General features: G+C 42.8%; 2 protein-coding genes across 2 annotated transcripts in view; one reads left to right on the top strand and one right to left on the bottom strand.

The window, feature by feature from the left end:
• Positions 1-7,767, bottom strand: part of parpbp (PARP1 binding protein) — a 51,240-nt gene extending 43,473 nt beyond the window's left edge. Inside the window, exons 1-2 of the mRNA XM_072552016.1 lie at positions 7,428-7,767; positions 2,030-2,183 (exon numbers count right to left, since the gene is read on the bottom strand). Of these exons, the coding sequence (XP_072408117.1) occupies positions 2,030-2,179 (150 nt within the window). The 5' untranslated portion in view covers positions 2,180-2,183; positions 7,428-7,767. The remainder of the gene's footprint in view (positions 1-2,029; positions 2,184-7,427) is intronic.
• Positions 7,685-26,744, top strand: part of nup37 (nucleoporin 37) — a 38,892-nt gene continuing 19,832 nt past the window's right edge. The window contains exons 1-4 of the mRNA XM_072552017.1: positions 7,685-8,002; positions 10,847-10,971; positions 14,024-14,096; positions 18,088-18,182. Coding sequence (XP_072408118.1) covers positions 7,700-8,002; positions 10,847-10,971; positions 14,024-14,096; positions 18,088-18,182 — 596 coding nt within the window. The 5' untranslated portion in view covers positions 7,685-7,699. The remainder of the gene's footprint in view (positions 8,003-10,846; positions 10,972-14,023; positions 14,097-18,087; positions 18,183-26,744) is intronic.

The raw sequence follows: 26,744 nt of genomic DNA, 5'->3' as shown, positions 1-26,744 counted from the left end.
TGCCTTAAATTGCCTCATACCGTGTGCCTTTCTCAACAAGTCATTCAACATATTCACTATACTGGACATAAATTATTTCGTTGTGAATTGCCCGTGTACTGACACTACTTCCTCAATCAATGTCAATCTCAAATGATTATTAATGGGATATAGAAGGGAGATTTGATTGATATTTTGTAACTTTAAAAAAGGAGTTGATTAGATAGCCGGAGATTGTTTCTTAGTCCTTGGTTTGTAGAGTCTCAGACTTAGCTTTAAAATCAGGTTGAGCTATTCAGAATAGTATTGAGATTCTCAATCACAGAACTATTATGATGCATAGAGAGACCATTTCACCCATTATGTTTGCAACAACTCTCTTATCTATCAATCAATCATAGAGGGCAGGAAATCAGCACGGTCTCGAAATCCTAGCACACAGTTTGGATCCAAAACACCAAAGTCCTCTTGAATGATTCAATTGAACCTGACTCCGCCACATTTCCAGGCAGCACATTCCAGACCCTAACTATTCTGCTGTATGAAAAAGTTTTTCTCACAACCCTTTGAACGTATGCCCTCTCGTTCTTGTTTCTTTTACTCTATCCAGACTGCCAGGAATAGGGTTCACTTTAAATTTCACCAGCGACCCTAGAGGGATTTGAATCCATAGCCTCAGCATGCTATTCTGTTTGAAGGCCTAGAATATTACACTGCAGTACAGGCCCTTTGGCCCTCGATGGTTCCACAGGTCAGTGTAACAATCTGAAGCCCATCTAACCCACACATTCCATTTTCATCCATATGCTTACCCAATGACCATTTAAATACCCTTAAAGTTGGCGAGTTTACTACTTCTGCAGGCAAGGCATTCCACGTACTTACTACTCTGAATAAAGAAACTACCTCTGACATCTGTCCTATATTGATCACCCCTCAATTTAAAGCTATGTCCCCTCGTGCTAGCCATCACCATCCGAGGAAAATGGCTCTCACTGTCCACCCTATCTAACCCTCTGCTCATCTTCTGTCTCAATGAAGTCACCTCTCAATCTTCTTCTCTATAACCAAAACAGCCTCAAGCCCCTCAGTCTGTCCTCATAAAACCTTCCCTCCATACCAGGCAACATCCTGGTAAATGTCCTCTGCATCTTTCCAATGCTTCCACATTCTTCCAAAATGCGGTGACCAGAACTGTACACAATACACTAAATGCGGCTGCACCAGAGTTTTGTACAGCTGCAGCATGACCTCATGGTTCTGAAATTCAATCACTCTACCAATAAAAGTTAACAGACCATATGCCTTCTTAACAACCCTATCAACCTGGGTGGCAACTTTCAGGGATCTATGTGGACTTTGGCTAATCCATCTAGTAACATTACCACCAAATAGGAGATATATCTTTGCACACGGGGTGGTAGAAATGTGGAATTCTGTTAGCAAATGCAACATGCACGAGCTCAATTGATACTCCCAAATTGGAGAGGGAAATGCTTTTCCAAGCCATGGTTTCAAAAGGCTACATAGAGACGTACAGCACGGAAACAGACCATTCAGTCCAACCCATCCATGCCGACCAGATATCCCAACCCAATCTAGTCCCACCTGCCAGCACCCAGCCAATATCCCTCCAAACCCTTCCTATTCATATACCCATCCAGATGCCTTTTAAATGTTGCAATTACACCAGCCTCCACCGCTTCCTCTGGCAGCTCATTCCATACCTGTACTACCGTCTGTGTGAAAAAGTTGCCCCTTAGGTCTCTTATATCTTTCCCCTCTCACCCTAAACCTATGCCCTCCAGTTCTGAACTCCCCAACCCCAGGAAAAAGACTTTGCCTATTTACCCTATGCAAGCCCTTCATAATTTTGCAAACTTCTATAAGATCACCCCTCAGCCTCTGACACTCCAGGGAAAACAGCCCCAGCCTGTTCAAGACAAGATGGATAGATGGATTGTGCATCCAGTCAGCCAAGACTTTATTGGCAGGAGGATTAAATGGCTTCCTCTATTGTAGTTCTATTCTATTAATGATTTCAACTCACCTCTTTGTTTATTTCAGCTAAAGCAAGCTGCAGAACCACCAGCATATTATCGGCACCACAAATGATCATTCTCTCACGCTCCAGTAACTGGCACCATCCTTTCCGGAATTTCCTTATCAACTGTAATACTTGCTGCTGAAGAGAATCCATGTCTCTGTGTGACAGTGAACAAACACCAGGATAAATTATGCAAACATCTAGAAACTCAAGACACCGTTTAAGATGTTCGGAGTTCATTTTTAATTTACTCGAGATGTGGGGATCACTAACTAGGCCAGCATTTATTGGTTATCCCCAGTTGCCTAAAGGCAGAGAGGCATCAAGCGTATTGCTGTTGGCCTGGAGTCACATGTAGGCCAGATTGGGTTGGGATTGGAGATTTCTTTCCCTGAAGATGATTAATGAAGCAGATGTGTTTCATGACTAATGATTTTGTGGTCATCATTAGTTATCGAGTTGAAGAATTAATGTTGTGACAGGCATATCACAGGGGTATGTTGGAGTATTTTATTTAAATATTTGGTTTTTATGCACAAAACAATTATTTTCTAGAATGGGATTGTAGAAACATTAACCAACCAATTAAAAAGCCAGAAACTGCATTTAACAGGAAAATTTGCCATTAGACATTTGCAAGAGGAAACAGCTTGCATTTATATAGCATTTTTAAGGCAGTTAAAGTAAGATAATAAGTAAGTGTTAACAGATGGAGACAGGATCAGTTCAATTCTCCTTTTCATCAGCATGAATGAAAAACAGAAATTTTCACATTACATATAGCTAGCTAATCTCCAGTGGCATTGGTCGCAATCAATCTGAAGCTATGCTTAAAACTGTAATAGGAATTAAACATGACACTTGCAGAAATTTGAAGCTAAATTCCAGCCTTGTAATACTGTACGTTATTGGCAAGTTTCCCATGGTGTCAAACCCTGTTTTATAATAAAATCAACAAAATACAAACTGGGAAAAGAGTTACGCAAAGCAAATGTGACACTTACCAGAAGTTAATTCTAACAAAACTTTGATCGTATGGAAGAATGAGAAATATTATATAGTTTCCTTCCCCATGTGCTGTAGTCTATTTGGCATATCATACATTGCCTGGCTGTTTTGAAAGAACAATCCACTTAGTCTTCAACAGAAAGGACAATTGGCAGTGCATACATTTCTTTTGAACTTTTCTGTTAAATCTGTGGTGCATATGACATCAAGCTAGAAACCAAGAGATCACCATCATGATCCAAAGATGTGGGCTCAGGTTCCAACAGAGCCAAAGAAAACCATTCAATTCAATTAACTAAATAAATCAGGGATCAAAAAGGTTAATCTTATTGACTATCAGATTGCCAGACTCCCATCTGGTTCACTAATGTCCTTAGGGAAGGAAATCTGTCGTCCTTCCTCAGTCTGATCTGTGTGACTTCAGACCAAAAGCAACGCAATTGACTCTTAAGTGCCCTCTGAAATGCACTAGGAAGTTCAATGTGAATTTGAGACCAATGACAAATACTCTGATTGCTACAATCCATGAACAGAGTTTCAGTAAATCACTGCCACCTAGCATGCTCAATGAGTTTTAGATCAATTTAGAACTTTTACATCCTTCTCGGTGTACAGTTTCTCAAAACCAACACTGACTGGATGATAAGGTAAACAAAACAAAAAGGGGTGGGATATTATTGAACTTGATGAAAGAACTGAGGCAGGTTTGGCATAAAGAACCTACTTTCCTGCAAGGATTTTGCTTCTACCCTGCTTGGAAGGCATCATATTACATAACGTGACATTTCTAACCCTGGATCAGAGGAAATAACCCACTGCCTGTAAGGATGGTAGAGGCAGAAACCTTCATAACATTTAAGAGATACTTAAATATGTACTTGTGATACCAAGTTATACAAGGCTATGGGCCAAGAGTTGGAAAATGGGATTTGAATTGTTAGGTGGCTGCTTTTGACCATGAGCAGCTGAGGGGCTTTGTTGTAGATCTCCACAACTACAATTAATTCAGTACCGTCAGGTAGTATCATTGTTATTTTATACAACATGCAAGATTTTACAGGAAACTGTTCTAAACTGTCACAGGTCGTCATCCTGGTGTAACGCAGACCCCAATTTCATCCTAATCTATGGCATCAGTTCAGGGACCTGCTTTAGGGACCTGGTCTAGTTTTAATCTCTACTGTTCCAGGAATGCAAATTCTGGCAGACTAAGATGGATCTGTGACCTCAATCCACCAGGAGGGCGAGGTTAAAAGAACATGTATATAAGTCAGGCCTTGCACATCCCCATTGCCAACTGGTGACTGGACTGACACTTTGTGCAGGTTCCAGATCCAGAAGGTGCACAGGCAACTTAAGCAACTACTCAACAGCAAGGGGAACACGTTAAATTAATCCACCACGAGTGGAGGACCTGTTGTATCAATCCTCAGCAATAATTCTCATCAGCAACGGAAAGAGTAAGATAAACTCTCCACCCACACTTTCAGGAGATTCTTCAGCACTGGAGCAGTTGAGAGTGGAGGAGCCAGAAGAGATGTGGAAATGGCGATAAAGCTTGGAATTTTATATTTCTCGGCCAAGGTCAGAATTTATTTTCCACTCTTGGTGACTCTCCATGAACCACAGCAGTATATCATAATGGTGCTCCCAAAGCAACTTTAGGAAATTAATTCCAGGATACTGCACGGGAACCAGATTGAAATTTGCACCATACAGAGGTGCCTGAATGGAATGGAGAAGATGTTTCCGCTTATACGAGACATCAGGATCGGAGGGCACAGTCTCAGAGCAAAGGAATGACACTTTAGGAACTAGATGAGGACGTGTTTTTTCAGCCAGAGAATGGTGAAGCTGTGGAACTCATTGCTGCAGAGGCCAAGGCATTCAGTGTCTTTAAGACAGGTTCTTGACTAGTAAGGGGACCAAGGGTTTATGGGGAGAAGGTAGGAGAGGGATAGTGAACATGGCTTGATGCATGGGAAATCACGTCTCACACACTTGATTGAGTTTTTTGAAGTAACGAAGAGGATGGATGAAGGCAAAGCAGTAGACGTGATCTATATGGACTTCAGTAAGACATTCGACAATGTTCCCCTGGGAGACTGGTTAGATCTCATGAATTACAAGAGCAACTAGCCATTTGGATACAGAACGGGCTCAAAAGGTAGAAGACAGAGGGTTGTTTTTCAGACTGGAGGCCTGTGACCAGTGGAGTGCCACAAGGATCAGTGCTGGGTCCAATATTTTTTGTCATTTATATTAATGAGTTGGAAGTGAGCTTAAGAGGAATAGTTAATAAATTTGCAGATAACACCAAAATTGGAGGTTTAGTGGACAGCAAAGAAGGTTACCTCAGATTGCAATGGCATCTTGGTCAGATGAACCAATGGGGTGAGGTGTGGCAGATGGAGTTTAATTTAGATAAATGCAAAGTGTTGCATTATGGGAAATCAAATCTTAGCAGGACTTATACATTTAATGATAAGGTCCTAGGGACTGTTGCTGAAAGGTTCTAGCTCCTTGAAAGTAGAGTCACAGGTAGATAGGATAGTGAAGGCGTTTGGTATGCTTTCGTTTATTGGTCAGAGTATTGAGTACAGGAATTGGGAGATCATATTGCAACTGTACAGGACATTGGTTAGGCCACTGTTGGAATACCACATGCAATTCTGGTCTCCTTACTATTGGAAGGAAATTGTGAAACTTGAAAGGGTTCAGAAAAGATTTAGAAGGATGTTGGCAGGGTTGGAAGATTTGAGCTAAAGGGAGAGGCTGAACAGGCTGGGGCTGTTTTCCCTGGAGAGTTGGAGGCTGAGGGGTGACCTTATAAGAGATTTATAAAATCATGAGGGGCATGGATACAGTAAATAGACAAGGTCTTTCCTCTGGGATGGGGGAGTTGAGAACTAGAGGGCATAGGTTTAGGGTGAGGAGGAAAAATAAAAGAGACCCAAGGGGCAAAGTTGGTGCATGTGTGACATGGGCTGCCAGAGGAAGTGGTGGAAGCTAGTACAATTGCAACATTAAAAATGCATCTGGATGGGTATACAAATAGGAAGAGTTTGGAAGGATAAGCCAGGTGGGACTAGATTGGGTTGAGATATCTATTCGGCATGGATGGGTTGGGCCGAAGGGTCTGTTTCCGTGCTGTACATCTCTGACTCTATAATGGGGCTGAGAAACATACCAGCTGTGATCAAATGGCAAAATAGACCGGATGGACCAAATGGCCTCATTCTGCTCCAATGCCTTGTTGCCTTACACTGCATAGTGAGAATACATTTAAAGCTGAGAATACTGAAGGGAGAAACTGGCATCAGACTTGGCAAGGAGTTTGGATAGAAGTGGGAAAAGTCAAGATAAAAAGGAAAGAGTAGAAGCACCGTTATGCTGCCCATTCCTTGGGGACATGAAGGCACAGCAGGTCATCTGGAACTGGAGTAATGTATATGCCAGGCCCAGTAAGGACATAGCTTCTCTGGCCTTTGGGACTTAAAAACAAAATCTAACCATTTCCCCCTATACCATTATGATAAGCCATTTTATCAAGCCTGTAAGTTTTTTTAATTTACTTAATGAATTGCCAACACAAAAAAGTGTGGCAAAAGTAGATTTAATAACTTTTTAAAAAGTAATTGGGATTACATGCCATTATAAACCTACAAAATCAGTATGTACTATTTATAAGGCACACAGCAGCAGGTCAACAAGACCCTCCCACAATATTGTCCAAACCATGACCTCGACCACCTGGAAGGCCAGGGGCAACAATTCACGGGAACACCAGTGCCTGCAAATCGTAGATTTTTAACAGCATGGAAACATGCCTTCCAGCCAGTCATCAGGCATCTAATCCCTGTCGTTCCACTTGAAGCCACATTCCAACTTCTCTTGGAACAATGATCATCGTCAATGGAACAGTGTTATCCTACAGTATACAAATAAAAGTACAATCCCATTAACCGTTCACCAACGTGGATACGTTTCTGAATAGGAAACTCTTTCCCAGAGAAAGATGTATATAAGAGGCCAGGTGTCCCCCAGCCTCGTAGAGGGGGGAAACGTCGGGCGGTCTCAAACTTGAGGAGTTCCCAAAGGTTCAGGGGTACGTTTCAAAATTTGATGGCGACCAATAAACTAAAGGATAGTAACAGTTTTTAAAATAAATTACCCACCCAGAACTGAAACACACAACCTTTCCCGCGAAACAATAAACAGTCAAGCTGAATAGCGTTTAAAAATACTTCATTCACTATAGTTTAAAGACTATACGGAAGGAGGAGAACATGGGTGTTTTGCCATTTGCCACGTTTATCCAAGTCAAACGTGTTGTTCTGAGTTTTTGAGGCTGACAGTCGAAAGCGGGCAACTCCTTAGTTCTTGAACTTACCAACTGTCACTTGTGTACAGTTACTCCCAATCTAGGCAGACAGGTAGGTTATTCACCAAAAGCCCTGCCTAAAGAAGTCAGCACGAACAGTACACCTTGTTTTGCGAGTAAATCTTTTCTCTTCTCTCTCCCCTTTTTCCCCCTCCCCCTATTTCTCGGCTTAAAGGTAAAGAAAGATCCCAGCCAGCCTTATTCCCCCCACAGCGAGCTCCAGGACAATTTAAAAGTCCCGGGCCGGACCCGCTGTAACCAATCAGAGCGCCGCCGCTACAATGTTGCACTTTCCTCCCGGAAGCGAAGCGGTGGCAGCCAATCAGCGGCGCGCGGCTGTGTCTCAACGTTCCATCGAGTCTGAGAGTTCCATCGGGGATTCCGTCCCATTCCCCCGGGATCCGCGACCCGATTTGGGAGAGATGATGGTTAACGAGGCTGGGTCGCGGGGCGCCACGCACACGGTGCCCACCGAGGAGACGGTGCACGTGGTGGAGCTTAACCCTTTCGAGGACGGCGGCGCCGGCAGCCTGATCGCTTACGGAGGCGACAACTACATCGTGGTGGGCAGCTGCCGCTTCCAGGTGGGCGGCCCGGGCAGGTCCTTCCAGGGAGCGTGTGATTGTTCTGGGGAGGGGGAGGTGGTGAGGAAGGGATAAGGAAGACAAGTGAGTAGGAACAGCCCCATCCAAGCACACAAAAAACAAAGCTTCACCCCCAACAAGAAGGGTTTCTTCAACTAACTGACTCATTGCTACATTTCTTGCAAAGTTAAAAATCACACGACATCAGGTTAAAGTCCAACAGGTTTAATTGGAAGCACTAGCTTTCGGAGCGACGCTCCTTCATCAGGTGATATCAGGTGAAAGCTAGTGCTTCCAATTAAACCTGTTGGACTATAACCTGATGTCGTGTGATTTTTAACTTTGTACACCCCAGTCCAACAGCGGCATCACCAAATCATGACATTTCTTGCAGGTATGCTCACCTTGAAGAAGCACTCCACTCTCTCAGGATTTCTGAGCTGATTTTTTTTCTTATTCAGCTATTGATTCTCCCAGGCTGACCTATACTCATTCGTTTGTCTGTCCGACTATGTTTTCTCTCTCTCTGGGTTCCCTCTCCAATCATCGTTTATTTCGCCATTCCCCCACTCCATCTTCAGCATATTGCATATACTTGCCGAGCTTACATCAGTTCTGATGAAGAGTCAGTGGAGGCGAAATGTTGAATGAATGAATTATCTTTATTGTCTTTCCCCGTACATGCTGTCAGATCTGTTGAAAATTTTTTCCAGCAGTTTCTGATTTCCAGCATCTACAGTTTTTTGGGGTTTTTATCTTCAACTAAGTTCAGTGATGTTGCATGCAGATCAATTGAGCTGATCCAAAAAAAGGTGTGGATGCAGTGCTCCCTAGGCACTTTACAGGCAATGAATCTTTTTTTTGGTTTCCAGGATTTGCTGAATTTTATTAATCCTCCCTCAAACTGAGTGGCTTACTAGGCCATGTCAGAGGGCAGTTAAGAGTCAACCACATGCTTGCTTTGTTAGTCAAGACATTGAATACAACAGCAGGGAGTTTATGATGGAGCTGAATGTAACATCACTTAGGCCACAGAGGGAGTACTGTGTGCAGTTCTGGTGCCACGTTATAGAAAGGATATGATTGAACTAGAGAGGGTCCAGAGAAGATGTGTCTGGGCTGAAATGATTCAGTTATGAAGAGAGGCTGGATAGGCTGATATTGTTTTCCTCCGAGCAGAGAGGCTGAGGGGGGACCTGATTGAATTGCAGAAAGTTAAGAGGGGCAAGGACAGGGTTGATACAGGGAAACATTTCCTTCTAGTGTAGGAGTCAATAACCAGGGCTCATAGTTTTAAGGTAGGAAGCGGGAGCTTTAGATGAGATTTGAGGAAATAATTTTAGAACATAGAAAGTTGTGCCGAGACTTAATCCTAATGTAAAATATTGTAACTTAACCTACACACCCCTCAACTCACTGCTCTCCATGTGCATGTCCAGCAGTCGCTTAAATGTCCCTAATGACTCTGCTTCCACCACCACAGCTGGCAACGCATTCCATGCATTCACAACTCTCTGCGTAAAGAACCTACCTCTGATGTCTCCTTTATACCTTCCTCCTAATATCTTCAAACTATGACTTCTTGTACCAGTCAATCCTGCCCTGGGGAAAAGTCTCTGGCTATTGACTCTATCTATTCCTCTCATTATTTTGTACACCTCAATCAGGTCTCCCCTCTTCCTCCTTCTCTCCAGAGAGAAAAGTCTGAGATTATTCAACCTTTCTTCATAAGGCAAGCCCTCCAGTCCAGGCAGCATCCTGGTAAACCTTCTTTGCACCCTCTCCAAAGCCTATGTATCTTTCCTATAGTAGGGCGACCAGAACTGGACACAATATTCCAAGTGTGATCTCACCAGGGACTTGTTGAGCTATAGCAAAACCTCGTGGCTCTTAAACTCGATCCCCCTGTTAATGAAAGCCAAAATACCATATGCTTTCTTAACAACCCTATCTACTTGGGTGGCAACTTTGAGGAATCTATGTACTTGCACACCCGGATCCCTCTGTTCCTCCACACTGCCAAGAATCCTATCTTTAATCCTATATTCAGCATTCAAGTTTGACCTTCCAAAGTGCATCACTTCGCATTTATCCAGGTTGAACTCCATCTGCCATTTCTCAGCCCAGCTCTGCTTCCTGTCTATGTCGCGCTGCAGCCTGCAGTAGCCCTCTCTCTATACTATCGACGACACCTCCAACCTTTGGCCCACAGGGGAGATGGGTATCTTGAACTCACTACCTAAAATGTTGGTGAAGTTGGGAACCCTCAAGGTATTTTTAAAAAGTACTTAGATGAGCCCTTGAAACACTGTAGCATACAAGGTCAAGTGTTGGAAAATGGAATTGGAATAGATGGATATTTGATGACTGGCACGGACACAATGGGCTGAAGGGTCTTTTTGACCATATGATCTGCCTTAATCTCATTGAGCGGTGGAGTAGGCTCAATGGGCTGAATGTTTCAATGTTATTGCTGGACTTGTAATCCAGAGGCTGAGGCACATGCTCTGGGACACAGGTTCAAATCCCATCAGAGCACTGGGGGAAATTAAATTCAGTTAATAAATCCTGGCTTACAAACTAACCTTAGCATAGGTGACCATGTAAATATCTGGTTCACGAATGTCCCTTAGGGAAGGAAATGTGGCGTTGACATGTGACTCCAGGCCCACAGCAATGTGATTGACTCTGACTCTTAGCTGCCCTCTGAAATGGCCCAGCAACCACTCGGTTAAGGGGTAACATCTGAACCCAGCACCTTTTGATTCAGAGGCTAGGACGCTATTAACTCAGGGCTGAATTTATTTGTGAATATTATGGGTATTCCATTGTAATATCTTTTAGGAAGAAGATGCGGAAATAAGAGGTATGGAATTCAAGACACTTCAGACATTTAATCGAGGAATTCGGGTAGATTCGATCGCATGGAGCCCAGAAACTAAGATGGACACACTGACACAACTGATCCAGTAAGGGATACGATTACTTTCTAATTCATTGTAAGAATGTAGATGTCACTGGGAAGGCTGGTATTGATTATCTTTGTCATTGAGAAGGTTATGATGGATCCTTCACTTTTGACTTCACGCGGCAGATTCAACACAACTGAGTATCACTCTGGGCCACTGCAAACGCCACTCAAGAGTCAACCGCATTGCTGTGGGTCTGGAATAGGTCCACCCTGGGTAAAAGTGGCAGATTTAATTACCTCAAGGCCCTGATGAATTTTTATGGTAATCAGCATTGTGTCAACGTCATCTTTCCCGATACCAACATCTTATTTTGCAGATTTTTTGATTAGATTCCCTACAGTGTGGAAACAGGCCCTTCAGCCTAACAAGTCCACACCGACCCTCCGAAGAGTAACCCATTTCCCTCTGACTAATGCACCTAACACTGGGTAATTTAACATGGCCAATCCACCTGATCTGCACATCTTTGGATTGTGGGAGGAAACCAGAGCAACAGAAGAAACCCACGCAGACATGGGAGAATGTGCAAACTCCACACAGACAATCATCCAAGGCTGGGATCAAACCTGGGTCCCTGGCGCTGTGAGGCTGCAGTGCTAACCACTCAGCCATTGTGCCGCCTGTAAAACTGAATTGGAATTGTGACTGCAAAGATGGGATTTCAGTTTTCTGGATTATTAGCCCTGACCTTTTGGATGACAATCTCAGGAATGTAAACAGTACCTTAGTGTACTTCTGTATTAAAACAGGCTAATAGACTGGCGACAACACAGAGGAAACCATTCAGCCTTCACATCCATGCATGCTCTCGACAAAGACAATTCAACTCGTCCCACTACTATGCCCTTTCTGTGTAGCCCTGCAAGCCTTCCTCTTCAAATAATTATCTAGTTCCTATTTGATAGCCACAATGGAGCATGTCTCCATCACAGTCTCAGACGGTACATCCACTGTATATTAACAGTTTTACTTATGTTACCTCTGCTTTTTTTTCCCCTTTACTCTTAAACAATGCCTTGTTTTTGATCCTTCTGATAATGGCACTGGTTTCTCCCCATCTGCTCTGTATTAACCACTCATGATTTTGAACACTTGTAGTAGTTGATGGTGATGAATGATGCCTATATGATGCCTATATGAATGACGGTACTCACATTTTGCTTTATGATATTCTATAAAAGGCTATTTTATTCTGTTAGATTTGCAGTTGAGTTTTCCATTAAAGTTTGCAAGTTTTGTTGACAGGTATTAAATCTGAAAAAACTTTTTTATTGAGATAGAGGTATTGCTCTATTGATTGATTTTAAATATATCTAATGCAGTGGATAATGTGCTTGATTGTCGCTATGTAAATACAGGCTGATGTCAGTTAGCGATAAATTATATGAAATATTACAGACTACAATGTGCTCATTACTTCCAGCTTATAAATGAGAAGCACTTTAGAGGCTTTTCAATTTGTTTTTCAGTGTAGTTAGAATTTGTACTACCAGTTAAGGGATACTTCCAGCCACCGTGTTGGTTTGTGATACTCTGTGTTTTGGCCAGGCCTCAGTGGCTGTGTCTGTTTCTGAGTCAGAATGTTGTATATACCAATCCCGCTGCAGAGATTTGAGACCTAGGCTGGCGTCTCCCGTGCAGTACTGAGGGAGTGCTGCACTGTCGGAGGTGTTGAATTTTGGATGAAATGTCAAACAGAAGTCCCACCTGCTGTCATAAAGAATACTTTAACAGACAGTACAGCGGAACTGAATGTTACTTTAATGGACAAATACTGCAGAAAGCTACAGCACTGGGGGATTTGGGAGTCCTCATGCATGAATCATAAAGTGTTAGTGTCTAAGTTCAGCAGGTAATAGGGACAGCATAAAAATAGGAAAGCCTTGCTTAAAAATAATACAAGGCGTTGGTCAGGTGATAACTGGAATATGAACTATTTTTAGGCCCTTTGTCACAGGGAAGATGTACCAGCACTGGGGGTAGTCCTAAGAATGTTCACTCAGTTGATCACAGGTCTGAAGAGACTGTCTGATAAGGAGAGGTTGAGTAGATTGGGCATGTACTCATTGGAGTTTAGAATAATGAGGAGCAACCTTATTGAAGCATTTAAAACTCTTAGGGAACTTGACAGGGTAGATGTGGAAAGTTTGCTTCCCTTCTTGAGAGAGTCTAGTTCATAGTCTCAAAGTAAGCAATTATCATTTAAGACAGATATGAGGAGGAATTTCTTCTCTCAGAGAACAGTGAATCTGTGAAATTCTTTACTGCAGAGGGCTTTGAAAGCTGGGCCGTTATGTATATTCAAGGCTGAGACAGATTTTAATCAATCAGGGGATCAAGGGTTATGGGAAAAAGGCAGGAAAGTGGAGTTGAAGATTGTTAGATCAGCCATGATCTCATTGAATAGTGGAGCAAATCTGAGGGACTGAATGGTCTACTCTAGCTCATGCATCTTATATCATTATGGCCTTGTCTGAACCTACTTTACCCTTGCGCTGACATCTCCTGGGTACACCATGAACCCAGGAACTTCTAACCTGTACATGTATCATGGTCTATAATGGAAAGAATAAAGATCAGCTTTATTTTAAGAGCTCTGATGCATTGGCCTCTCACCTTTACATTGGCAAGATCAAACGCAGACTGAGTGCTTATCCTATGTTCCCCCTGCGAACCCCCAAAGAGCTTGTCTTGCATATTTTACTCACTGTCTCCCTATCACACCTGAATTTAAACCCATTTTAGTTACCCATTTTACATCTCTTTTGCTCTTTCTCCACAATTAATTACCTCTTTGTCTTGTGCACTGTCTTATCTACTCCCTTTGCACCTTCTCCTCTTCCATTAAAAGTATAAAAGAACCCACTTTGAACCACTTCCAAGTCCAAAGAAGAGTCACACTGAACGTGAAACAGTAACTGTTTCTGTCCACAGATGGTGCCAGACTTGAGGAATTTCTCCAGATTTCCAACATGCACAGTATTTTGCTTTTAAGTAAATAGTGCTTCCTTTGAGGTTTTCTTACTTTAATTTGGTTTAATTGTTGCAGGTTTTGCACTGCAGACGCTGACAGAAAGTTGAGGCTGCTAACATCTGATCTCAAGGAAGACACCAGGTGGCAGGTACATCTTCTAAGCAGGACTGCTTCACAAAATACATCATTAATTGTGAAAGGCACTATAGAAATGAAATTTATATCAGTTATCCACTGAAGAGAACGAACAATGCTGCATTTGAGTAGCATCTTTCGTATTCCAAACTGTTTTATGACTAATGAAGTATTACTCTTGCAATGTAAGAAACATGGCAAGTAATTTGTATACAGCCAGATCTCACAGACATTAACTAATGATTGACCTGTTGCAATCTGGACTGAGGGATAAACAGTGGCCTGACCAAGCAGTGAGAGCATGTGTTTACTAAATCTTGAATATCTGGGACATTAGATGCACTTACCGCACAATGACAAAATAAAACACACATCTCCCTCAATTATAATATACTAAGAAGTTGCAGCAGCAGAAGGATCATTCGTCCAAGTTCAAGACGATTGTGAATTATCTTGTGACCTTCACTGAAATTTTCTGTCTGTCTCCTATAATCTGTGACTCACTTGTAAATCGAAAAAACACTAAATCAGCTTTGAATAAATTGAGTGACTTAGCCTCCATTGATCACTGGGAGAGATAATTACAAAGATTAACAATCATCTGTGAGAAAAAAAAAATCCTCCTCTCCATGTTATATAAGAGACCCCTTATTTTTAAACTGTGTTAATCTCCCTCCATCCAGCAAGGAGGGTAATGCAGTCAACTCATTACCCTCCTTGCTGATGCACTCCGATTTCCTGATTGTGATCAGAATCGGTAACACCTCTTTGATGTAACTTTTTTACAAGACCTTGAGATCTTGTTTGGATAATCCAAAATTCGGATATTTGATGTTCGGGTAACTGAGGTTGTTCTGTATTTATAAATGTATTTTAAACATTGTAACAGTACCTGCATCATCATCTAGTGTAGGTCCATCCCTCAAGTAAGGAGACAAAAATGTGCAAAGAACTCCAGGTACAGTTCACTAAGGCTCTGTAACAGAAGGTGCAAGACATCCTTCCTTTTATACTCCATCCTTATTGCTATAAAAGCTAACATTCCATTCTCCTTCCTAACCTCTTGCTGCACACACAAGCTGTACCTTTTGTGATTCATGTTAATGATACCCAGGACCCTCAGTACTGCAGCAATCTGCAGTCTCTCTCCATTAAATAATATTCTTCTTTTCTGTTCTTTCTGCCACAGTGGATATCTTCAGATTTTCTTACATCTGTCTCCCAGATATTTCCCATATACACTTGGCATGTCTATATCTCGTTGCAAATCTTTGTATCTTCCTTTCTTACATCCTTTCAGCTGGGGGCTTCCTCTGGCCCCTCTCTAGTTGAAATTTCTAGTTGAAGAAGGGTAGGGGAGCTTTACCCTCGTATTTATGACCAATATTTACCCTGCAACCAACATCATCAAAATACATGTTATCTGCTCGTTATCACATTGCTGTTTTGATAAGCTTGCTGTGAACAAATTTACTGCTGTTTTCCCCTGCATGACAATTATTACCTGCCTGTTGTGTTGAGATAAGCTAAGGGACATGAGGGAGTGTTTTATTAGTGGTTATTCCTTTCTTAAAAATACAAAATTCAGATTCCCCAGTGGTTCAGTTCCTGAAATATACAGACCCTGATTTTTAAAGCCTAATTCATTTGAAGTGATAAATCGTAAGAAAGGAGGCATTTCAATCAGTCAGGATGTTCTGGAGAAAGTTAAAAATCATGCAAACCAGGTTATGGTCCAGCAAGTTTATTTGGAAGCACTAGCTTTCAAAGCACTGCTCCTTCATCAGGTAGTTGTGAAGCAGGATCATAAAACAGAATTTATGACAAAAGATTACAGTGTCATGCAGCTGAAATGATATATTGAACAAACCTAGATTAAGTCTTTCATCTTTGAGAATGGGTTCATTAATATGTAAATCCCAGAACTTCCTTTAAGTCACATTCTCAAAATAACTTCAGGTTTTATAACAAAAGGTGCCATCTCAGCTCAGACAATGCATTAAAGGTGGGAGGTTAAAGTTTGTCTGTATCCCAATCTTGAGTCAGACTGGATCTATTTCTAAGGTGGAATTTACAAGATATTACATGGATTGACTGCCTGTAGGTTATGTATTTCTTGAGCAAAATAGAATGTATATGCAAATATAATTCTGCAAATATGAAGTCACCCCATTATGTGTGAATGTGTGTGCGCGCAGGCGTGCGCAGGAGAGAGACAGACAGACAGACAGTAAGTGTATGAGTGCATGTGAGCGAGTGTGTGCTTGTGTGTGTGCAAGCCTGGTAAAGTGTGTGCCTGTGTGTGAGATGGGGTATAAGCCTGTGAGAAGACATAACAAACAATCCAGGTCTTTTTCAATGTATAATTTCATTTACTGTAAACGTTTGCTATAAATTCTGTGTCTTACGTTCTGATTCTCCACAATCACCTGATGAAGGGGCAGTGCTCCGAAAGCTAGTGCTTCCAAATAAACCTGTTGGACTATAACCTGGTGTTGTGTGATTTTTAACTTTGTACACCCCAGTTCAACACCGGCATCTCCAATTTGAAATTAGCAAACCCATTCTAAAAGATGAAAGGCTTAATCTAGGTTTGTTCAATATAACATTTCAGCTGCATGACACTGTAATCTTTTGCTATAAATTCTGTGTCTAATGATCCTGCTTCACAACCACCTGTTGAAGGAGCAGCGCTTCGAAAGCTAGTGTTTCCAGATAAACCTATTGGACTATAACCTGATGTTGTGTGTGTGTTTTTTTTAATGCTGTCCAACACAGGCTTCTCCAAATGAAGGATATTTTAGAGTGAAGTGTTCACCCCCGTTAGTTCTCCCTGGGTGTCAGAAGAGCATGGCCATTGTACCAGTTCTGGAATGAACCCATTGTTGACACTTTGTCAGACCTGCAGTTGAATAAAGATCCCCTAAGTTGTAAGAATTGTGTCTAAGCAAGGAGTTAATGAGTTCAGGAGATGAGGAAACAGGATTCAGAGCAAGGAATACTCGTGAAACTTAACTACACACAGGACTTGCTGATGATACTCCAGCATATCATGTAGTTTCTGTGAAATTTGGCAATATTATGCCATTCTGTTTGAGTATTGTGGAATCTGACAGGATAGAGAGGGACCGTGGTGAAACATCATCAAAACACTTTATCTGGTTTTATTGCATGGGTGTTTTGGGGAGCTAGCTGTGGACAAAATGAATGTTGTGTTTTCCTGTGTCACAACGATGAGGACATCTCAAAAGGTACTTTGTTGGTTGTATGGTTTTGAGATAAAGTGCCAATGTCCACCGATTTTTTTTTTTTCCCCCACCCCGATCTTTTCCATGCTCCTGAACATATCTTCTTTTGAGGTATTTTCTCTCAAAGGTTCCTATTGAATGTGATTCCATCACCCTCGCAGGCAGCATGCCCCAGGTCACAACAGCTCACAGAATTAAGAAGGATTTCTCTTCATCTCCACCTCCCCAGGGCTGTACTGCCAAAGATCTTAAATGTTCTCTGATTGCTGCCAATAGGAACAGCTTCTCCTGATTTGCTCTTTAAAAAGTCTCCATAATTTTGAACACCTCGATTAAAATTCCACTCTTCCTTTTCTGCTGTCCAGACAAAATCCCAGTTTCTTCAGTCTCTTTCTGAACTTCGATGTTCCTCATCCCAGACACTAGTTTAGTAAATCTCCTTGCAAAGCTTTGATATCCTCCCTAAGGTAGGGTTAACCTCATCCAAACACGAGTGCAATTGATAAATTACAAGTTAGATGATTTGGTTCTGAGCTATCTGTATGCTATTCAGTGGCAGCAGTTAAGGTAATCATTTTGCAGTGAGTTCTCTGCTCAGCCAATGTGTTGTGCTGGACTTAAATGAACTGTCTACGTCAGTTAGTTCCAAGTACTGAAATATTAATGAAATGTGACATCGAACCAGCTGAGTTGAAATAAGGCCATTGTTCAAATTTAGATTTCCACTGAAGTGTCCTGATTTATTATTCCATGTAGGTAATAGAAGGTCATACTGATTACATCAATGATGTAGTATTTGACCCCAACACTGGGAAACAAATCGCAAGTGTTAGTGATGATCACACATGCCGGTAGGTACAGGATTTATTATCCATATTTTCAGGTTTAAGCTGTAAAACTCTATTCGCCTGCAAACAAACTTTCTTGTGTGGGAAAAGGGGAAGTGCTTTGTTTCTTTCACAGTTAACGTAAGGGAAAAGTTGGTTAATTCTGTCTTTCTCCATTGATTTTCTTTTTTCTCTGCTACCCGTTGCCAGATTAAATAAACTGTTGCCAAGGCAAACTTTGATATTTTGATTTCTCGGCATACTGACTTGGCAGAGATGGCTTTGGATGATATTGTTGTTGAGGACACCAGAGCCATGGTTGCCACTGCTCGAAAAGCTCCCAGGCTTAAAGCAGCCTCTTACTTATATTGAAAGCTGAGCAAAACATAATGCCAGTTATATTACAGCCAGTTTGGAAGTTGCTGGTTACAGTGTGTGAAGTAGTCCTTTTATTTCAAGCAGAAATAGCTGTGATTGCTCAATATACTTATATAATGATTTTTAAAAAAAGTCATGCTTGGTCCATGAGATGTTAACCTAAGGTTCTGGCTTTCCTCTTGAGTGGATTTAAATGATTCCATGGTATTTAATTCAAAGAAACATGGGAGCTGAACCCTCATTTGCTTGTTTCATTCATCCCTCGAGCAACATCACTAATGTGTAAATTTCTATGTGTAAAATGTATGGGATTGGGGGTAGTGCAGAGAGATGGGCAGAAATTTGTTTTGCAGACAGTAAACAGAATAGCAATGAATGAGTCTTTTTCTAAATGGCAGACACTGACTAGTTAGGTACTTTAGGGATTAGTACTAGAACCCCACTTATTAACAATATATGTTAATGATTTAATTGAGGGAACTAAATGTACTGTCTCAAAATCTGCAGATGACCCAAAGCTGGGCGGGAGACTAATGCAGTGTGATCTCGAGTCATAGAGATGTACAGCATGGAAACAGACCCTTTGGTCCAACCCGTCCATGTCGACCAGATATCCCAACCCAATCTAGTCCCACCTGCCAGCACCTGACCCATATCCCTCCAAACCCTTCCTGTTCATATACCCATCCAAATGCCTCTTAAATGTTGCAATTGTACCAACCTCCACCACATCCTCTGGCAGCTCATTCCATACACATACCACCCTCTGTGTGAAAATGTTGCCCCTTAGGTCTCTTTTATATCTTTCCCCTCTCACCCTAAACCTATGCCCTCTAGTTCTGGACTCCCCGACCCCAGGGAAAAGACTTTGTCTATTTATCCTATCCATGCCCCTCATAATTTTGTAAACCTCTATAAAATCGCCCCTCAGCCTCCGATGCTCCAGGGAAAACAGCCCCAGCCTGTTCAGCCTCTCCCTGTAGCTCAGATCCTCCAACCCTGGCAACATCCTTGTAAATCTTTTCTGAACCCTATCAAGTTTCACAACATCTTTCCGATAGGAAGGAGACCAGAATTGCACACAATATTCCAACAGTGGCCTAACCAATGTCCTGTACAGCCGCAACATGACCTCCCAACTCCTGTACTCAATACCCTGACCAATAAAGGAAAGCATACCAAACACCTTCTTCACTATCCTATCTACCTGAGACTCCACTTTCAAGGAGTTATGAACCTGCACTCCAAGGTCTCTTTGTTCAGCAACACTCCCTAGGACCTTACCATTAAGTGTATAAGTCCTGCTAAGATTTGTTTTCCCAAAATACAGCACCTCGCATTTATCTGAATTAAACTCCATCTGCTACTTCTCAGCCCATTGGCCCATCTGGTCCAGATCCTGTTGTAATCTTCGCTGTCCACTACATCTCCAATTTTGGTGTCATCTGCAAACTTAGTAACTGTACCTCTTATGCTCACATCCAAATCATTTATCTAAATGACAACAAGTAGAGGGCTCAGCACCGATCCTTGTGGAACTCCACTGGTCACAGGCCTCCAGTCTGAAAAACAACCCTCCACCACCACCCTCTGTTTTCTACCTTTGAGCCAGTTCTCTATCCAAATGGCTAGTTCTCCCTATATTCCATGAGATCTAACCTCGCTAATCAGTCTCCCATGGGGAACCTTGTCGAGTGTCTTACTGAAGTCCATATAGATCACATCTACTGCCCTGCCCTTATCAATCTTCTTTGTTACTTCTTAAAAAAACTCAATCAAGTTTGTGAGACATGATTTCCCACTATGTTGACTATCCCGAATCAGTCCTTGCCTTTCCAAATACATGTACACCCTCTCCCTCAGGATTCCCTCCAACAACTTGCCCACCACCGAGGTCAGGGTCACTGGTCTATAGTTCCCTGGCTTGTCCTTACCACCCTTCTTAAACAGTGGTACCACGTTTGCCAACCTCCAGTCTTCCGGCACCTCACCTGTGACTATCGATGATACAAATATCTCAGCAAGAGGCCCAGCAATCACTTCTCTAGCTTCCCACAGAGTTCTCGGGTACACCTGATGAGGACCTGGGGATTTATCCACCTTTAACCGTTTCAAGACATCCAGCACTTCCTCCTCTGTAATCTGGACATTTTGCAAGGTGTCACCATCTATTTCCCTACAGTCTATATCTTCCATATCCTTTTCCTCAGTAAGTACTGAATCAAAATATTTATTTAGTATCTCCCCCATTTTCTGTTGCTCCACATAAAGGCCGCCTTGCTGATCTTTGAGGGGCCCTATTCTCTCCCTTGTTATCCTTTTGTCCTTAATATATTTGTAAAAACCCTTTGGATTCTCCTTAATTCTATTTGCCAAAGCTATCTCATGTCCCCGTTTTGCCCTACTGACTTCCCTCTTAAGTATACTCCTACTTTCTTTATACTCTTCTAAGGATTCACTCGATCTATCCTGTCTATACCTGACATATGCTTCCTCAATTTCTTTAGTCATCCACCATTCCCTATATCTACCAGCCTTCCCTTTCACCCTGACAGGAATATACTTTCTCTAGATTCTTGTTATCTCATTTCTGAAGGCTCCCCATTTTCCAGCCATCCCTTTACCTGCGAACATCTGCCTCCAATCAGCTTTCAAAGGTTCTTGCTGAATACCGTCAAAATTGGCCTTTCTCCAATTTAGAACTTCAACTTTTAGATCTAGTCTATCCTTTTCCATCACTATTTTAAAACGAATAGAATTATGGTTTCTGGCCCCAAGGTGCTCCCCACTGACACCTCAGTCACTTGCCCTGCCTTATTTCGCCAAGAGTAGGTCAAGTTTTGCACCTTCTCTAGTAGGTACATCCACATACTGAATCAGAAAATTGTCTTGTACACACTTAAGAAATTCCTCTCCATCTAAACTTTTAACACTATGGCAGTCCCAGTTGATGTTTGGAAAGTTTAAAAACCCCTACCATAACTACCCTATTATTCTTACAGATAACTGAGATCTCCTTACAAGATAGTTTCTCAATTTCCCTCTGACTATTAGGGGGTCTATAATACAATCCCAATAATGTGATCATCCCTTTCTTATTTCTCAGTTCCACCCAAATAACCTCCCTGGATGTATTTCTGGGAATATCCTCCCTCAGCACAGCTGTAATGCTATCCCTTATCAAAAATGACAGTCCCCCTCCTCTCTTGCCTCCCTTTCCATCCTTCCTGTAGTATTTGTATCCTGCAACATTAAGCTGCCAGTCCTGCCCATCCCTGAGCCATGTTTCTGTAATTGCTATGATATCTCAGTCCCATGTTCCTAACCATGCCCTGAGTTCATCTGCCTTCCCTGTTAGGCCCTTTGCATTGAAATAAATGCAGTTTAATTTATTAGTCCTACCTTGTCCCTGCCTGCCCTGACTGTTTGACTCACTTCTGTTCTCAACTGTACCCGTTTCAGACTGATCTCTTTCCTCACTATCTCCAAGTGAAGCAAAGCTGTTATCTCCTGCTTTCTATTTATATCTTTCTCCTGGATGCGGTTCCTGAGGTTTGTGGTGATGTCATTTCCTGTTCGTTTTCTGAGGGGTTGACAGATGGTATCTAGATCTATGTGTTTGTTTATGGCGTTGTGGTTGGAGTGCCAGGCCTCTAGGAATTCTCTGGCATGCCTTTGCTTAGTCTGTCCCAGGATAGATGTGTTGTCCCAGTCGACTGTCCCAAGCAAAGACAAACCCCAGGAACCCCATCCAGGACAAACATATAAATAGAAAGCAGGAGACAGCAGCTTCGCTTCACTTGGAGGTCACCACTGATGATGTTACCGAGCCAGGTAACGAAACGTCTGGATATCAAACCTACAGCTCAGCGAGCAAACCTACACCCTAAATCTCAACCTGAGCTACAAACCTTCACAAACCTTGCAACATCATATGTTTTCTTAACAACCCTTTCCACCTGGTTGGCAACTTTGAGGGATCTATGCACTTGAACACCAAGATTCCTCTGTTCCTCCACACTGCCAAGAATCCTGTCTTTAATCCTATATTCAGCATTCGAGTTCGATCTTCCAAAATGCATCACCTCACATTTATCCAGGTTGAACTCCATCTGCCATTTCTCAGTCCAGCTCTGCATCTTGTCTATGTTGTGCTGCAGCCTGCAACATCCCTCGATACTATCGACGGCACCTCCAACCTTTGTGTCATCAGCAAATTTACTAACCCACCCCTCAACTTCCTCATCCAAGTCATTTATAAAATCCACAAAGAGCAGAGGGCCAAGAACAGAGCCCTGCGGGACCCCACTCAATACTGACCTCTAGGCAGTTCTTTCCACCTATAACCACTCTCTGCCTTCTGTCAGCCAACCAATTCTGAATCCAGAGAGCCAAATTCCCTGTATCCACTACCTGAATTGAGATTATTGTCATGTGTACAGAGGCACAGTGAAAAGCTTTGTCTTGTGAGCAATACAGGCAGATCACAAAGTTAAGTAGCATAGATAGTGAATAATAGGTAAACAGCGGCAAAAAGAAAAACACAGCTACAGGCGAATGTTAAGAGTTTGAGAGTCCATTCAGTATTCTAACAACAGCCGGGTAGAAACTGTTTTGAAACCGGCTGGTGCGTGTGTTCAGGCTTCTGTACCTTCTCCCCGATGGTAAAGCTGTAGAAAAACATTGCCAGGGTGGGATGGATCTTTGAGAATGCTGGCGGCCTTTCCTTGACAGTGGGCCTGGTAGATGGATTCTATAGATGGGAGGTTGGCCTTTGTGATTGCCCGGACCGAGTTCATCACTTTCTGTAACCGTCTCCGAGATCTGACACCTGTCCTGGCTCATTGTTGAGCGCCAAATCAAAAATGGCCTCTCCCCTCGTCGGTCTGTCTACATACTGAGTAAGGAAATCCTCCTGAACACACCTGACAAAAACAGCTCCATCCAAACCATCTGCACTAAGGAGGTTCTAGTCAGTATTGGGAAGGTTGAAGTCACCCATAATAAGAACTCTGCTACATCTGCATTTTTCCAAAATCTGCTGGCCTATGAGATCTTCAATCTCTCTACTGCTATTAGGTGGTCTATAGAAAACCCCCAATGAGGTGGCTGCTCCCTTGCTGTTCCTAACTTCCACCCATACTGACTCAGTAGACAAACCTTCCTCAACAACCTTCATTTCTGTAGCTGTGATGCACTTTCTGATTAGCGATGCTGCACCCTGTCCCTTTTTCCCCCCTCCCTGTTCTTTTTAAATGTTCTAAACCCTGGAACATCTAGCAACCATTCCTGCCCTGTGAAACCCACATCTCCATTATGGCCACAACATCGTATCCATCCTCTAAGTTCGTCACTCTTATTTCTGACACTCCTTGTGTTAAAGTTGACACACGTTAACGGATCCTTTTTGTTCCATCACGTGAAAAACCTTCCCGATAGATTCACTACATCCTGTCACTGCCCCATCTACAACTACCCCCCTGTCAGATATGTAGCTATGGTTCCCACCCCTGTCAAACTAGTTTAAACCCTCAGGAACCACGTGAGCAAATCTCCCACCCAGGACATTTGTGCCCCTCCAGTTCAGGTGCAACCCATCCTTCATGTCCCACCTTCCCCAGAAGGCATCCCAATGGTCTAAGTATCTGAAGCCCTCCCTCCTGCACCAGCCTCGCAACCACGTGTTAAGCTGCACTCATTGACTGTTCCTCACCTCGCTATCTCATGGCGCCGGTAGCAAACTCGTCTTGCTCTTCAGCTTCAAACAGGGGCGGCACAGTGGCTCAGTAGTTAGCACTGCGGCCTCTCAGCGCCAGGGACCAGGGTTCACTTCCAGCCTTGGGTGACTGTCTGTGTGGCTTTTGCACATTCTCCCCGCGTCTGCATGGGCTTCTTCCAGGTGCTCCAGTTTCCTCCCACAGTCCAAAGATGTGCAGGTCAGGTGAATTGGCCTTGCTAAATTGCCCATAGTGTTAGGTGCATTAGTCAGGAGTAAATTTAGGGGAATGGGTTACTCTTCGGACGGTTGGTGAGGACTTGTTGGGCCGAAGGGCTTGTTTCCATACTGTAGGGACTCTAATCTAGCTCTCTGTAGTCACTATTCAGATCCTCAATCCCTTTCCTGGCTATATCATTGGTGCCAATATGTACCACGATTTCTGGCTGCTCACCCTCCCCCTTCAGAATCTTGTAAACCCGATCGGCGACATCCTGGACCCTGGCACCGGGGACGCAACATATCTTCCAAGAGTCCCGTTCCTGACCACAAAATCTCCTGTCAATCTGTCTAACTATTGAGTCCCCTACCACTAGCACTTTTCTATTCTCCCCCCTTCCCTTCTGAGCCTCCGTGCCAAAGACCTGACAACTATGGCTTTCCCCAGTAGGCTGTCCCCATTAGCAGTATTCAAAACGATATACTTATTGCTGAGGGGAATGGCCACAGAGGATCCCTGCTCTGACCGTTGGTTCCCTTTCCTCTCCCTGACTGTAACCCAGCTTATCCTGTGTCTGAGAAGTGACCACCTCCCTGTACATCCTCCCAATTTCCCTCTCAGCCTCCTGGATGATCCGCAGTTCATCCAGCTCCAGTTCCCCAACTCGGTTTTCGAGGAGCTAGAGTTGGGAGCACTTTCCGCAGATGTGATCGGCAGAGACATGTGTCCTGTCCCTCACCTGCCACATTCTGCAGGAGGAACATGCAACTGCCCTATCAGCCGTACCCTGCTACTCTGAAAGCCCACATGGGATTAAAGAAGGAAGAGGGAAGAAAAGAAAACCTGAAGAACTTACCAAATTTACAGGCTATTATTAAGGTTAGAGGTGGTGGGTGGGAGGGAGACCCTACGGTGTTTAGATCTTGCCCAAAATAAAAAGCAATCACTTACCCTTCCTGGCAGCCCTCGCTTCTCAGCCCTTTCTCCTCACCCCACTCTGTAAAAAATGGAAGGGGAGCAGGCAAAGGCCTTGCAGATGCTGTATAATGTGATTAAATGATACCTTATCCATTTAGGTAGCAAAAATAGGAAGGCAGATTATTATTTTAATGGCTATAAATTGAGAGGGGTGAAATGTTCAGTGAGATCTAGGTGTCCTCATGCATCAGTTGCTCAAAGTAAGCATGCAAGTGCAACAGGTAGTAAAGAAGACAAACTGAATATTGGCCCCTTGATGAGAGGATTTGAGTACAGGAACTCAAATGTGTTGCTGCAAATAGACAGCACGTCAGTGAGGTCACATCTGGAATATTACATGCAGTTTTAGTCTCATCATTTAAGTGAGAAAAGATGTTCTTGCTATAGAGGGAATTCAGCAAAGTTTACTCATGTCAATCATGCCATTGTAGGAATTAATTATGAGGTCAGATGCAGTTGGTTAGGATTGTATTCTGTGGAGTTTAGAAGAATCAGGAAGGTAGTCTCATAGAAACCTACAAAATTCTAACAGAAAAGACAGATTATCAACAAGAACATTCTTCCTGTATTTAGAGTCATGGAGATATGCAGCACGAAAACAGACCCTTTGGTCCAACTCATCCAGGCCGACCAGATATCCTAACCTAACCTATTCCTAGTTGCCAGCAGTTGGCCCATATCCTTCTAAACCCTTCCTATTCATATACCCATCCAGATGCCTTTTAAATATTGTAATTATACCAGCCTCGACCATTTCCTCTGGTGGCTCATTCCATACACGCACCACCCTCTGCGAGTCCAAAACAAAGTTTAAGGAAAAAGGGTAAAGTTACAACCACTTCAATATAAAAGGTGAAAGGGAGAAGATACCTTGGGAACGCAACCACCTGCAAGTGCTTCTCCAAACCACTCACCATCCTGACTTGGAAACATATCACCATTCCTTCATTGATGCTCAATCAAAACTCCTGGGATTCCCTTCCTTGCAGCATTGTGAGTCTGTTTACATCACGTGGACTGCAGCAGTTCAAGATGGCAGCTCACCTCCACCTTCACAAGGGGCAACTGGAGACAGGTAATAAATGCTGGTTGGCCAGCTACACCCACGTCCCACAAGTGAATAAAAAAAATTGCTTAAAACCCTGCACTTACACACTCTTTGTTCCCAAAGTGTTTATCCAATTCTCTGCTAAAAGCTACTTTGATTGTGTGTTCCTCAGGTAACCCAATCTGTCATCTTAACCACTTGTTGTGTAAAAAGACTGTTCTTCAGTTGCCTTTGGTTATTTTGTCA

The sequence above is a fragment of the Chiloscyllium punctatum genome, chromosome 32 (genome assembly GCF_047496795.1).
Source record: "Chiloscyllium punctatum isolate Juve2018m chromosome 32, sChiPun1.3, whole genome shotgun sequence".
Classification (NCBI taxonomy): Eukaryota; Metazoa; Chordata; class Chondrichthyes; order Orectolobiformes; family Hemiscylliidae; genus Chiloscyllium; species Chiloscyllium punctatum.
The sequence above is the reverse complement of the archived record's forward strand: the minus strand, read 5'-3'. Positions and strand labels throughout refer to the sequence as shown.